The sequence below is a fragment of the Ochotona princeps genome, chromosome 21 (assembly GCF_030435755.1).
Source record: "Ochotona princeps isolate mOchPri1 chromosome 21, mOchPri1.hap1, whole genome shotgun sequence".
Lineage (NCBI taxonomy): Eukaryota > Metazoa > Chordata > Mammalia > Lagomorpha > Ochotonidae > Ochotona > Ochotona princeps.
In genome coordinates, this window is record NC_080852.1 from 20,669,890 (window position 1) to 20,684,159 (window position 14,270).

Here is a 14,270-nt window from a genome sequence, read left to right on the forward strand (position 1 = left end):
AGGCCCATCCTTTTAGTCTTTCAAACATCTTCATTGTTCATTGAATACCCAACCAGCTTCATCCCCCGCTAACAGCATACTCTCCAAGCATGCTGTTATGCTACAGTGTTTAAAAGTGACTGCTCCGGAAGTCCCTGTGTTAAATGAAGTAAACCAAGCACAGAAAGATAAACACCACATGACCTCATTCTTATGTGGAATCTAATAAAAAAGGTTGATCTTGTGGAAGTTGAGAGTCTAATGGTGGTTTCCAGAGCCTGGGGAGACAAGAAGGGATGAGTATTAGGGAAAAGTTGGCCAGTAATGCATTTTTATAATTCAAAAACACTACAAGAAAGGATTTTGAATGCTTTACACAAAGATAAATGTTTGAGGAGATAGATATGCTTACCCTGACTTGAACATTGCATGTTCAAAATGTCACATGGCTCCCTATAACTATGCACAATTTTAATGCATAAATAAAAAAAAAAAACAGGCTTTTGGTGCTTTGGCATGGTGGGTAAAGTCGCTGCCTGCAGTGCCTGCATTTAGGAGTCCTGGCTGCTCCACTTCTATCCAGCTCTTTGCTGGTGAGCTGGGAAAGCAACAGAAGATGGCCCAGGTGCTTGGGGCCCTGCACACATGTGGGAGCCTGGGAACAGCTCCTGGCTACAGTTCTAGCCATCTGGGAAGTGAACCAGTAAATGAAAGATCTCTCTCTGACTCTGTCTCTCCCCCTCTTTCTCTCTGTGTGTATGTGTGAGACTCTGCCTTTCAAATAAATAAATAAATATGAGAAGAAGGAGCTGGCAACTTTGGCTTTGGATTGTCCTGTAAATTGCCCTGCCATAAGTGTGCCCTCAGCCACTGGACAGGTTATTGCACTGTACCTCATGCTGACAGAGTTAGCAGCCTCTGTGGCTGAGCAGGCAGCAGGTATCATGGCAGTAATCAGCTGGTGGCATTGTTATACCAGTTGACTGACTATAAGTGTTTGTGCCTTATTTTTTTCAGCTGTGAAATTGGTATTATAAGCATACTTTTTATTATTATTATTATTGTTTCATTTTATGACACAGTTTCTTTTTTTTTTTTTTTTAAAGATTTTTTTTTTACTATTATTGGAAAGCCAGGATATACAGAGAGGAGGAGAGACAGAGAGAGGGAGATCTTCCATCCGATGATTCACTCCCCAAGTGAGCCGCAACGGGCCGGTGCGCGCCGATCAGATGCCGGGAACCTGGAACCTCTTCCAGGTCTCCCACGCGGGTGCAGGGTCCCCAAGCTTTGGGCCATCCTCGACTGCTTTCCCAGGCCACAAGCAGGAAGCTGGATGGGAAGTGGAGCTGCCGGGATTAGAACCGGCGCCCATATGGGATCCCGGGGCTTTCAAGGCAAGGACTTTAGCTGTTAGGCCACGCCGCCGGGCCCAATGACACAGTTTCATAGGCTCTGTGATTCCCCCAGCCCCTCTCCAAGCCCTCCACCCATTTTGAATTCCTCCATATTGTTATAGTAGTACAGTTCATAAACAGTCACGATTCCTTCATTGTGGGCATGGATCATGCAGAGCGTCCCGCATCTTATTGTCCAGATAAGTTCAACAGTTTCATTGGGAGACCATCCTTGGTCTGAAAGTAGAGCTGGCAGAATATCATCCCCTCCAGTGAAAAGCCACTACACAACTTCAACAATATGGACATTTACAACATTCATAAAGTTAATTGACTTGGTATTGAGTGACCAATATGTTAGAAAATGCAAGTTCTTAACCACATCCTGTAACTACTTCACTGACATCTCAATTTTAGTTTGTACACAACTGGTTACTATAAATCTTAAAATGGTTATAGGGTACTATTCAACTGTCTCATGTCTTTTCATTTTTATGTTTAGCAGCTTATAGTGTTGAAGCATGATTTTTACTGAACTTCGCGAATTTTAGGATAATCCAAACAGGTTTTTAATTCTAACAAGCCATATGTTAACAATTGAGGAGCAGAACAGTTTTAGGAGGGGGTGTGCAGAGAAATCTTCAATACCTTAGTGAGGAGTAACTGATCTTTGTGTTCTACCTAGTAAGGTATATGGGAGTCCAAGCTGCCTTTTTCCTGAGTGTATGAGGAAGGTGTTAATTATAATCTATCAAGATTGTAACAGGTAACTTACAGACAGCAGACTCGAATCTGCATTAGACATTAGCAAAAGCCAAAAAGACATACAGTGGGGTCCAAGAGTGATCCTGACAACCTCTTAACAGGAGGTCATATGCACAGAGCAAGAGGGGACCCCAGAGTGGAATAGGAAGACAGAAAGAGGTTTGTATTGTAACCCCGGAGACTCCCGGTACCTCACCAAGGACTATCAGTATGGGCACCAGGGACTATATCCCAGCTGCCAAGGAGATCACAGGGAATTGGAGTGCCCTTGTAGGCCGAGAACTCTGAGGTCAACCATTCCCTATCGGATCTCCCACATGGGATGAAAGAAGCCCAGATCCTTGCTCACAAGATCGAATGTCATTGGAACAACAGCCAGGAGCCCTGAGCAGTCCTCCGAAACAGAAGAACAGTAAATTTCTTGCGGGACTCAAGAGAGGAGCTCTCTTCTTAAGGGATCCTCAGTAGTTTTCTCTTTGGCCAGAACATTTTTGTGTGTTCTCATAGTTTGCTGTTTGTACTCTCACCCTGGCATGTATTCTGCTGTGCTGCATTTCTCTTTGTCCTGTTTCCTATTAGCCTGGGAGCTCCTTGATGTTGGAAAACAGCTACTTTGTTACTTGCATTCACTAATATCTTTAGAATCATGGGGAAAAAATCAGTCTGAATATCCATGATTTTGATTCTTCAACTGGTGTCCATTTAACGTTATTATCAGGATACTTGGCAGACTTACTTGCATCTTTTCTGTAGGATGAGTCTAATTTCAAAGCTGAAAGTTTATGAAAATATATTTTACCATGGTAACATGTTGTTAACATTTTTAAGAAATACATGGTAAGTGAAAATGTTCCCTGTTTTAGTAACCCCCCATGTATACCACAAATAAAATTTTGATCTATGTAATGACTTCTGTAAAGACATTTTATAAACTTAGAGACTTGAGTTATATAATCTGTCCATTGTATTTGAGTTTTTAGGTTCTTTTAAGGCAGACAGAAGCAAAATAGGGAAGGGGAGAAAAAAAGTATTACATTAGGTGTGTTCATGACACTTTGAGTGTGCATCTTGAGGGATTTTCTGCCTGTTGTAAGCACTGTTTAAATTGTAGCTTCTCTTGACCAAAAGGCAGAGCCCAGGTTTGTCTGACAAACTATTGGGATAAAGCAACAACCTTCCCAGGAGTTCTCTCCATGTGTTTCAGACCCGTGGGTGTTGTACATGCTGCCACCACTTGGTGGCAGTGTGAAATTCTGCTGTGCAAATGCAAACTTTGGAGAGAAAAAGTTTTGAAGACTACATGTATTCAGTCAGTATTTCATTTACTCTTGAGGGATATTTTATTCCTGTTTGGCACATAAAGCTGCAATTTCATGTTTCATAGATTTTTTAAATTATTGGTTGAGTGATTGAAAGATAAAAATTTTAGTAATGACTGATACATATATATGTTCATGGGAAATAAAATAGTCACTTAATATAATTTTATTGTTTATGTATTATTATAATAATCCAGTGTTCTATTTACCTAGTTTTAAAATGCCCAGAAGAAACTCTTTAGCATTAATTTATGTTAAGATGAAGGATTTAGCTATATCTCTGTAGTAAGTAGTCAGTAGAATATTAAATGTATACAATTCCAGTTTGATAATGTTTATGATTACCATAATTATGAGAGTATTTATATTGTTTCCTTCAGGTGAAATTCCTAAGCAGGTTAAGGTGAAAAAACTGAAGAACCTGAAGACTCTGGATTCGAAGCCTGGTACTGACCTTTCTGAATGTTAAAATACATGTCAAAGTGGGCCCTTGGCTTTTTATGTTTACTGTCTTTTCTTTACCCCTAGGAGTTTATACTTCTTACAAGCCATATCTAAACAGAGATGAAGAGATCATAAAGCAGCTGCAGAAGGTAATTTACTTGCTGTAATTAGTAATTTAAATTTCCTTGTTCAGATACCTAAGGTGCAGCTAAAATACACATGCTTCATATATGATGTGTGAAAGGTCCTTTTGGTCTGAAGCAGCAGCAATTACGGACTTGAATATTGGAGCTACAACCACAAAAGAGAGCCAGTCTCTCTGGAAGGTTTAGGGTCTACTGGAAAAGTTACAGATTTTACCATGAGGCAGTTTATCATCTAACAGTTGGACATAGTTAGCATTTTTAAAAGTTTAAATAGTATCCATATAAATATAAATTTAAAAAGTGAACTGATATTTTAAAGTATGGGATGAATGATGTTCCCTAAGCTGGTCTCTCATGTTTTGTTGTAAGAATCTTTGCATTGAATGTTGCTTAATGAGCTTCAAATTAAGTTATTCCAAGATGAAGTTCACTTATTTTTTTTTTTTACTGTTAAGTATAAATGTTTATTTAGTGAACTTTATTATACCTTGTTTCGTATTCTCTGATGCCAGAATGTGGGTCCTCACTGTGTCTCCTTTTAAGGGTGTACAGCAGAAACGTCCTTCGGAAGCTCAGAGTGTTATTCTCCGACGCTATTTTTTGGAACTGACACAAAGCTTCATCATTCCATTAGTAAGTTAACAAATACGTCTGACGTAATTTAGTGATTTACTAGCAAGTACACGAATAATTGTCCCATCCTTCAGAGCCTTGAGTTGTGTGTTTTACTGCTGGTGTCCTGGTGGTGAAGAACGAGTCTTGGCAAAGAGACCCGCTGTCTTTGCGCTCGTGTTACCTGTGCGGTTCCACTGAGCCACTTCCTCTGTCCGACCCTCACCTTCCTCACCTGTAAAATGGAGCTGATTCCACTTTCCCTGCCTGCCTTTCGGAGTTGTGGTGAATCTCCACTGACACAATTAAGATAAAATCTTACATAACTGTTATATCTCGCTCATCTAAAGAGTGCTGTCATAGAGCTGCTTTCTCTTGAAATTGTTTTCTTGGACCTCATTTGGCATCACCCCCTGAGACCGTAGTAATTTCATAACAGTGTCCATTTCTTCAGTCTGGCATATGGTGGCACTCAAATGCTTATGAAATAAATCACTAGGTAATATGGTTATCCTAAGAAGTTCAGTGGACCACATATGAAAATTCAGGCAGTACTGTAGCATGCTGCTCACCTGGAGATTTCATGGTAGGTTTTGTGTGATTTCTAACATGACCTATCTCTGAATATTATACAGGGCAACTTGTAAGATTTTTTGCTGTTAGATTTTGGGAGGAAATGTTCTTCCCTCGTCTATGGATGTCAGTTTATCTATTGAATTTCGTCTGCTTGCTTAAGTAAATAAACTTTGCTGTAGAGCCTAAGAGCATGGATTAAATTCAAGTAGACATGAATTTGAGTTCAAGCTGGTCAGGTTACTTAGCCCTTTGAAGCCTCAGTTTCCCAATAACACTTAAATCATGTAATAAAATGTGAAGGACGGTTTTCAGCACCTAGTTATTTGACAAGGTTAATTATTGTCATTAACGTATGTAGTCTCTGGCTGACACTGTGGCTGTGCTGGTTAAGATGCCTAACCTGCAGTGCTGGCATCCTGTTTGGATAAGCACTTCAAATTCCAGCCACTCTGCTTGCAGTCAGCTCCCTGCTAAACTATGGAGGAAAGCAATGGAAGACATCCTAAGTACTTGGATCCCTGCACCCACGTGGGGGATCCAGATGAGTCTGACTCTTAGTTTGTACCTGGCCCAGACCCAGCCATTTTGTCCTTTTGGGGAATAAAACAGTACCTAGAAAATTTCTCGCTCTCTTCTTCTCGCTCTCTTTTTCTTTTTCTGTCCATCCTCCTCCCCCCCCATCTGCCACTTTCCAGCTCGATCTAAATTTGTCAGTGCCTGTCATAGGAAGTGCTGGAGTTGTTATCCACGGAAAGTGCATATGCTGAATAAACAAGTTCAGACCCAATTTCTTCCATTATATACTCACAGCACAGATGATTCTGTTCCCAGGAGGTGTGAGTTTTCTCCCTGTCAGCTAGTCACTTCTGCAGTTGGTATCAGCTAGTCACTTCTGCAGTTGGTATCAGCTCGGTGTCCTCTGATTCCATTCTGTCACTATCTACCTGGAGTTAGATCCAACAGGTTGTGGGCTCAGTCCGCAGGACTGGCTTCCTCTACTTCAGATGCCAGTTGCAGCTCTAGATTTTTTTGTTTGTGCTTCCGACTGATCACCTGTGAGTGAGGGTTCCTACAACCCCTTACTCAGGTTTGATTGGTTAGCTTAAGCTGCCCAAAGAATTCCAGGAAATACTTGAAGGCTATTGGTTTGTCATAAGGGATATTATAGAAGATATGGGTGAAGAGATGCATGGAGTGAGATATGAATGAAAGCCTGCAGAGCCCTGCAGCGAGCTGTACAGGTTCAGCTATCCCAAAGCTCTCCAAACCCTCCACCCCCACTTCTTTTTTAATGGAGACTTTGTTGCATCAGCATGACTGAAGCTGAACAACTGTGTAGAAATGTGACTGGACAGAAGGGGAGTGATCCTGTGCTAGCAGACTGGAAACCCAGCCAAGCCTGTCTGTTCAGATTCTTCAGCATTCCTTCCTTGCTGGTGGGAGGCTGGATCCCTTCTGAAAAGAGTTTTATTGTCTCTTATCAAAGGAGCTCAGAGAATTTATGATCAGCAGCTCCAGGACAGAGAAGCAAGGGAAGATTAGACTTTCTGTGACCCACTTTGGGGAAGAAAACTTTGTTTTCTAAAAGCTGCCAATGGCGAAGGATTTCTTTGCCATACACCATGGATAAAAGCCTGTCCCCCACCTCTCTTTCTCGCCGTATGTATGAAATATCACATTTAGGAATCTTAAAAAAAAAGGTTGGTCTGTCTAAACATTTTTGAAGACTGCCAGGGTAAGAACATCTAATTTTGTTTTATTTTGTTTTAGGAACGATATGTGGCAAGTTTGATGCCTTTACAGAGAAGTATTTCTCCATGGAAGGTATGGATATATTAAATTCCTTTTTGTGTTCTCTAATTAACTTCTGCAAATGTATCCATTTCTAGTTTCTAAATATAGCATGTCCTGTTTTCTAGAGTCCACCCCAATTAAGACAGTTTCTTCCAGAGGAATTCATGAAAACACTTGAGAAAACTGGACCTCAGCTAACATCTAGAATAAAAGGCGATTGGATTGGACTTTATCGGTTAGTCTTTTCTTATTTACTTATCTGTACCTCTTTTTTACCCAGTTGTACTGTTTCCTCTGAAAACAGAACAGTACAGATGGGCATTGATCCTGGCAGTTAAGATGCCTGTGTCCCACGCCAGAGTAACTGGGTTTGAGTCCCAGCTTCTCTCCAGTGTATAGGGGTGGTGGCTCAAAATATCAGGTTCCTGCCAGCCACATGGAGGAGACCTGGATTGTGTTCCAGGCTTCTGGTTCTGGCCCCTCCTGGCCACTTCAGGCATTTGAGAAGTGAGTCAGTGGGGATGGGAGGTCTACCACTCTACCCCTCTCTATCCAAAAACAAAAACAAAACTTTAAAAATAAAAACAAAAAAGACAAAATAATTAAAATTCTGGACTTCAACTTCTTTGTTTTAAAGTTTACAATGTTGGTTTTTTTTTTTTAATATTTTTTTAAGATTTATTTTATTACAAAGTCAGATATACAGAGAGAGGAGGAGAGACAGAGAGCAAGATCTTCCGTCCGATGATTCACTCCCCAAGTGAGCTGCAACAGGCCGGTGCGCGCCAATCCGATGCCGGGAACCTGGAACCTCTTCCAGGTCTCCCATGCGGGTACAGGGTCCCAATGCATTGGGCCGTCCTCAACTGCTTTCCCAGGCCACAAGCAGGGAGCTGGATGGGAAGTGGAGCTGCCGGGATTAGAACCGGCGCCCATATGGGATCCCGGGGCTTTCAAGGCGAGGACTTTAGCCACTAGGCCATGCCGCCGGGCCCAAAGTTTACAATGTTTAACCTGGTCCTCTGAGCTATAGGTGAAAGTACTGAGAAAGGGAAGGAAGTCATAGTCAAACTTTGTTTTCTTTACATTTATTCTTATAGGCATTTTCTAAAGTCTCCAAATTTCGATGGCTGGTTCAAGACCCGGCGGAAGGAAATGACCCAAAAATTAGAGGCACTTCATCTGGAAGCCCTTTGTGAAGAGGTTAGAAAACAGCATGTTTATGTGATAGTGAACAGCTATTGACAATAAAGACACAGTTACCCTTAGAGGTGGAAAATTGTGCCCATGCCTACTGTATGAAGTTGTAATGATAGCTAGATTGCCTAGGTCGTGGGCTACGTCCCCGAGACCCTCTGCGTGTGTTTAGTGGATAAGCTCTTGCCATGCTCAGAACTGTACATTGAGGGAAGTGTGTTCTGAACTGCCTGATGGGTCACTTGCAGGGATGTGACTTAATTTTGTCTGCGTTAGTGGAGCCAGCAGTGTGCTGGGGCTCACCTGCATTGCCTCAGAAGAGCTGCTTGCATGGGTACACCTCTTCCCAGCTCTGTGTTGTGTGACCTTTGGTTGGTGGTTAGTTTCAGAGTGCCTAGAGTGAGAGTGAACATCATAGAAATTGGCAAATGCTGCAAACCAGGGACTTTTTCTGGAGAACCAGAGGCCATCACACTACTGGGTGGAGTCAAGGTTCACATTCCTAGCAGGCAACTCTGCATCTTTTACAGAATAACTTCCATTTTCCACTGGTATTATAAAAAAAAAAAATTTTTTTTTATTGCAAATTCAGGTATACAGAGAGGAGGAGAGACAGAGAGAAACATCTTCCATCCAATGATTCACTCCCCAAGTGACTGCAATGGCCGGTACTGTGCCGATCCGAAGCCAGGAGCTCAGATCCTCTTCCAGGTCTCCCATGCAGGTGCAGGGTCCCAAGGCTTTGGGCCATCCTCAACTGCCTTCCCAGGCCACAAGCAGGGAGCTGGATGGGAAGTGGAGCTGTCAGGATTAGAAGCAGCACCCATATGGAATCCTGGCGTCTTCAAGGCAAGAACTTTAGCCACTAGGCCACGCCGCCAGGTCCGGTATTATCAAATTTTTAAAAGCATGTTTGGACTGATGTTTCATAGTCTGTAATTTCTCACTAGACTACTTTAAGTTAAACTACTTGTGAAAATATAAAGGATAGTCTTATTTTCATTAGTATTTAATTATTGATGTGAGCTAGCCATAGTGTTAGCTTGCTAAGCTAACCGTGAACTCATTGTCAGTGACTTCAAGAAAAGGAGTGTGATGAAAGTAGTTGCAACAATAAGCTCAGGAAGAGCTTATTAAAGGATGAACGTTTATGTCCCATAGTACATTCATGTTCACTCATCTTGATTTGTTAGTGACTATTATGAGTAGGCATTATGAGTCCACTGGTTAGGCTGCATCCCACATCAGGGTGCCCGTTCAAGATCCTGGTACTGTGTGCTTCTGATCCAGCTTCCTGCCAATGCACCTGGGAAGGCAGCAGACAATGGCTCAGCTACCTGGGTCTCTGCCACTCTAAGCTCCTAGCTTGGGCCTGGTCCGCGTCCAGCTGTTTTACAGGCTTGGAGAATGAAACGGAAGATGGAGGATCGGCATCTCTCTCTTCAGTCTCTCCCTCCTCCCCCTGTCTCTTTTTCTCCTGTTTTTTGTTAGTCTACCTTTAAATAAATAAATAAATCTTTTTAAAAATTCTCTAACAATGGCTGGGTACGGTGAAAATTATTCTTGCACTCTTAACTACTGAAATAGGGTGGAATCTTATTTTGAACAGTTAACTGATTTGAGATTGTTTATTGTTCTTAGGACTTACTTCTTTGGATCCAGAAACACACAGAAGTAGAAATAGTAGACCTTGTTTTGAAGCTGAAAAATAAGCTGGTACGTAGCAAAAGCAACTAAAGATTAAACTGAATCTTCTGTGGAGATATTTCCCCTAGTTTGAGCTGTCAATCCATGCTGTAAGGCAGAAGTCACTTTGTGAATGAGAGGACTGGAGGTTGGTCAGTTGATGATAGATCTGACTGACCACTGGGTCACTTGCGACCATGATGATGCTATATTATTCTAAAGTTGTTGATGTAGACTGTTGTGAACTCTTCAAAAGCACTGTCACATGTAGTACCAGGTAGTACACATACTTAGGTATTGTCTGTGAATTTACGTAGGAGCTTTTCACTGAGCTCAGTAATGGATCATTTAAATGACATGTTCTTTTTGAGTTTGTATCTATAATTTCTGCTATAAGACAAGGTTTTCTTCAAACTGTAGACCATTAAAATAGTTCATTTAGGGCCCGGCGGCGTGGCCTAGCAGCTAAAGTCCTCGCCTTGAAAGCCCCGGGATCCCATATGGGCGCCGGTTAATTAAAAAAAAAAAAATAGTTCATTTAAAGAATCTGGTGATTGACATCTATTTAAATGCTCCCAATGTTTCTTATGTAGTTGCAGGCTGATCGGGAGCATTTACCTGTGAAACCCGACACCATGGAAAAGTTACGGACACACATAGATGCAATTATCTTAGCATTACCAGAGGACCTGCAAAGCATATTGCTCAAAACGGGCATGACATGACATCAGAATTTTCCAGCCAAAAAGGATTGTGTACCATGAAGCATACTGACATTTCAACAGATGCACAAAGGAGCTCGCTCACTCGGCAGTAGTGGAGTGCAAAGTGGCTGTGAATGCTAGCTACAGGGTGGAAAGACTGTATTGTAAAAACAGACCTTTTTAATGCATTATTTTTAAAAATGGATGACTATGGGGGTTCCACTTTAATACTGAAACACCAAAAGGCATTTCTATATTTTTAATCATGTTATAAAGTGCTCTTAGGAGAGACCTGTGGGGCCATTAGTATAAGTGATTCCAAACTGCAGTGCTGGCATTGCAGGTATTTTTTTAAAATTTGGTGCTGTTTTGCCCAATCATGTTAAAACTCAGGGGGATATAAAAATAACACTCACACTGGCCATCTTCTTAACAGGAAAAACATCTGAACTGTCCAACTCTAGTTAGGAGGAATTGATGCTTGTGTAGTGCCTTCTGTTGTCCTGTGTGTTTTACAAAGCCTAGCTGCTAGTCTCAAAGCTTTTTCTTAGCTTGATTATGATATGTTATTTTATAAGACATTCTACTGAGTAATCATTGCTTACAAATGTTTCTTGCTGCTCATCATGTTTGTTCATAGCCATGGTAGGGTTTTTTGTTTGTTTTTATATTTTTGTTTTTTCACCAGTTGTCATACAGGTTTTCATTTCACTGTTGTCTTTGATGCTTTTAAAATCCCATCTTACCAGTTTCTCCAAAGGCAAGAAGTTGTCTAATATTAATTATGGAAGAGTATATTTTCTCTTATCATTGTCAGTCTAACCTGTTTAATTGAAAACCATTCTAATTTTAACCTCATCATCAGCTGTTTTTTAAACTGAATGCTTCTGAATTCAACAACATTTGTAAGCCTTTTATGTAATAGTTGAGTGACTGTACGATTGATTTCCAGCATTATTCGTTTGATAATTTTTTTTTCCTTCTTGTTTCTCAGAACATGTTTCCTACTGTTGTTTCACATGGAAACTTTGCCTGAATCATTGTTATAGATAGTTTTGTTGTTATTGTTGCTGTTGTTGTTTATTGTTTTATTTCTTCTGTTTTGTTTATACTGCCTTGCCAAAAATAGAAGAATGTGATTTGGAAGAGTAAGGTTGTCTGGTTTGTGTTTGGATACAGTGTCCCACAGAAGCCACTATTTAAAATAGGCACACATAACATAACACAATTGTAAATAGCTGTGTCTTGGGTTATTCTCCAAGCAGCCAAATTCAGTTTTATGTATTTATACAAAAAATGGCTGGAGCTATCTCTTGTTTTCTGTCAGTATAACCCTCTAGGGCATTCCTGACTCAAGAAAGGCTCCTCCTGTTGCTAACTGTGGTCTGATACCTAAATGTGCCCTTTCCTCATGGATACAGCTCTTGAAGCATACCTCAAAGAGAATATGGCGTTTGAAGGAAGTCATTTGCCTTGGATCATATGAGTCATTTTGTGAAACAACAGTAGACCTTTCAGAAAAGGGTCAACTGCTTTTATATGCTAACGTATTTCATAACTTTCTGGGAAACTTTATTTAGGTATAAATGGTCATCTTATTATTTTTCAAGAATGTGTATTTTAATAATCTTACAATTTATATACACTGTTTGTGACCAGAATTTAAAGGTTATTAGTGTCATATCAACGATCTTTTTTAATTATGCCACTACAGGCTGTATCATTTCCAGTTTATTTTGCACATCTATACTGTAACGAAAGATGCCAGTTAGCATTACAGTGGTATCTTCACCTTTGCTGTGTTTAATTGAAACCTAACATGTGTTGACAACCGTATCATACTTTGCCAGTTTCTCTCTTCATTTCAAATTATGTACCTGTAAGTTGCATTGGAAACCTGAGAAGACTGCCTGGCAACTTAATTTTTTTTTTTAATGTGATTTTCAGAGTTGTATTTTTTTTTCAGAAGACTTTGTTAATATCTGAAACCTGCCATGTAATGTTTTCTCTCCACCAGCATCAGAAGGAATCACTGCTGTAAGGGTGTTTTGTGATGCCTAGTGCCTTCTCTTTATGCTAAAAAAGAGGAGTTGTGGAGGCATAGATGGTCATTGCTGAAAACTGAATTAAAGGCCTTGGATTTTAAAGCACTTGGGTATCTTGTGTTGTTTCTTATGGGAGTTGAAATGCTTGGAAAATATACATAGTTAACGTGACTTACAGATTTGTAATTTCTTTAGTTAATTTATTTTTTTATATTGCAACATTGGGGCTGTCGTGGTAACAAAGCAAGTTAAGCTCCTGCGTGTGACACCAGCATCCCACCTGGGTGCCGGTTAGAGTCCTGGCCGTGTCATTTCTGAGCTAGCTACCAGGTAATGACCTGGGGAAACAGTGGAGGATAGTTAAGTCCTTGGCTCCCTGCACCCATGTGAGGACCCAGAAGAAACTCCTGGCTCCTAGCTTTGGATTAGCTCAGTTCTGGCTGTGGCAGCCATTTGGGAAGTAAACCAGAGCATGGACTATCTGTCTTCTCTCTCTGTGTAACTCTGGCTCTCAAATAAAATAAGTAAATCTTTTAAAAAATAATAAGTTACAGGCCCAGCATGGTAGGGAGCAGATAAAGTCATAACCTTGCATGCACTTGGATCCCATATGGGCACTGGTTCTAATCTTGGCTGCTCCGTGTCTCATCCAGCTCCCTGCCTGTGTCCTGAGAAAGCAGCAGAGGATGGCCCAAAGCCTTGGGACCCTGCATCTGTGTGGGAGACCTGAAAGAAGCTCCTTGCTCCTGGTTTCAGATTGGCTCAGCTCTGGCTGTTATAGACACTTTGGGAGTGAACCAGTGGATGGAAGATCTGTATCTCGGTCTCCTTCTTGCTGCAAATCTGACTTTCCAATAAAAATAAATAAATCGTTTTTAAAAACCACCAAAAAAAAAATAAAGCTTTTAAAAAACTGGATCTGAAACCCAGGTGCTCCATATGAGTTGAAATGTTTGAACCACTAAACCATATATCCACCAAATTTTTTGCCTTTTTTTTCAGTCCATGCTGACAGCGTTTGTTTATGAATATATTTATACCATTTTAATTAATGTGATTATTTATCAAGAAAGTTTGGAATCTATTGTCTTTTTTTTTTTTTAAAGATTTATTCATTTTATTACAGCCAGATATACACAGAGGAGGAGAGACAGAGAGGAAGATCTTCCGTCCGATGCTTCACTCCGCAAGTGAGCTGCAACGGGCCGGTGCGCGCCGATCTGAAGCCGGGAACCTGGAACCTCTTCCAGGTCTCCCACGCGGGTGCAGGGTCCCAAAGCTTTGGGCCATCCTCGACTGCTTTCCCAGGCCACAAGCAGGGAGCTGGATGGGAAGTGGAGCTGCCGGGATTAGAACCGGCGCCCATATGGGATCCCGGGGCTTTCAAGGCGAGGACTTTAGCCACGCCGCCGGGCCCTGGAATCTATTGTCTTGCTGTTTATTTTTTATTTGCTTTTTAAATTTTTCAGAATTTTCTTTTTGATGATGTTTAAACAGTTGATTATGGTGGGAAGTGCCGTCTGCCACTGCTTTCCCAGGCCACAAGCAGAAAGCTGGGCGGGAAGCGAGGCTGCTGGGATTAGAACCAACGCCCATATGGAATCCT

General features: G+C 41.1%; 1 protein-coding gene across 1 annotated transcript in view; it reads left to right on the forward strand.

The window, feature by feature from the left end:
- DENND6A (DENN domain containing 6A) overlaps positions 1-12,769 on the forward strand; it is a 58,042-nt gene extending 45,273 nt beyond the window's left edge. The window contains exons 13-20 of the mRNA XM_004581564.4: positions 3,841-3,906; positions 3,989-4,053; positions 4,594-4,683; positions 7,009-7,062; positions 7,158-7,267; positions 8,133-8,235; positions 9,871-9,945; positions 10,509-12,769. Coding sequence (XP_004581621.2) covers positions 3,841-3,906; positions 3,989-4,053; positions 4,594-4,683; positions 7,009-7,062; positions 7,158-7,267; positions 8,133-8,235; positions 9,871-9,945; positions 10,509-10,640 — 695 coding nt within the window. The 3' untranslated portion in view covers positions 10,641-12,769. The remainder of the gene's footprint in view (positions 1-3,840; positions 3,907-3,988; positions 4,054-4,593; positions 4,684-7,008; positions 7,063-7,157; positions 7,268-8,132; positions 8,236-9,870; positions 9,946-10,508) is intronic.
- The last annotated feature ends 1,501 nt before the right edge of the window (positions 12,770-14,270 follow it).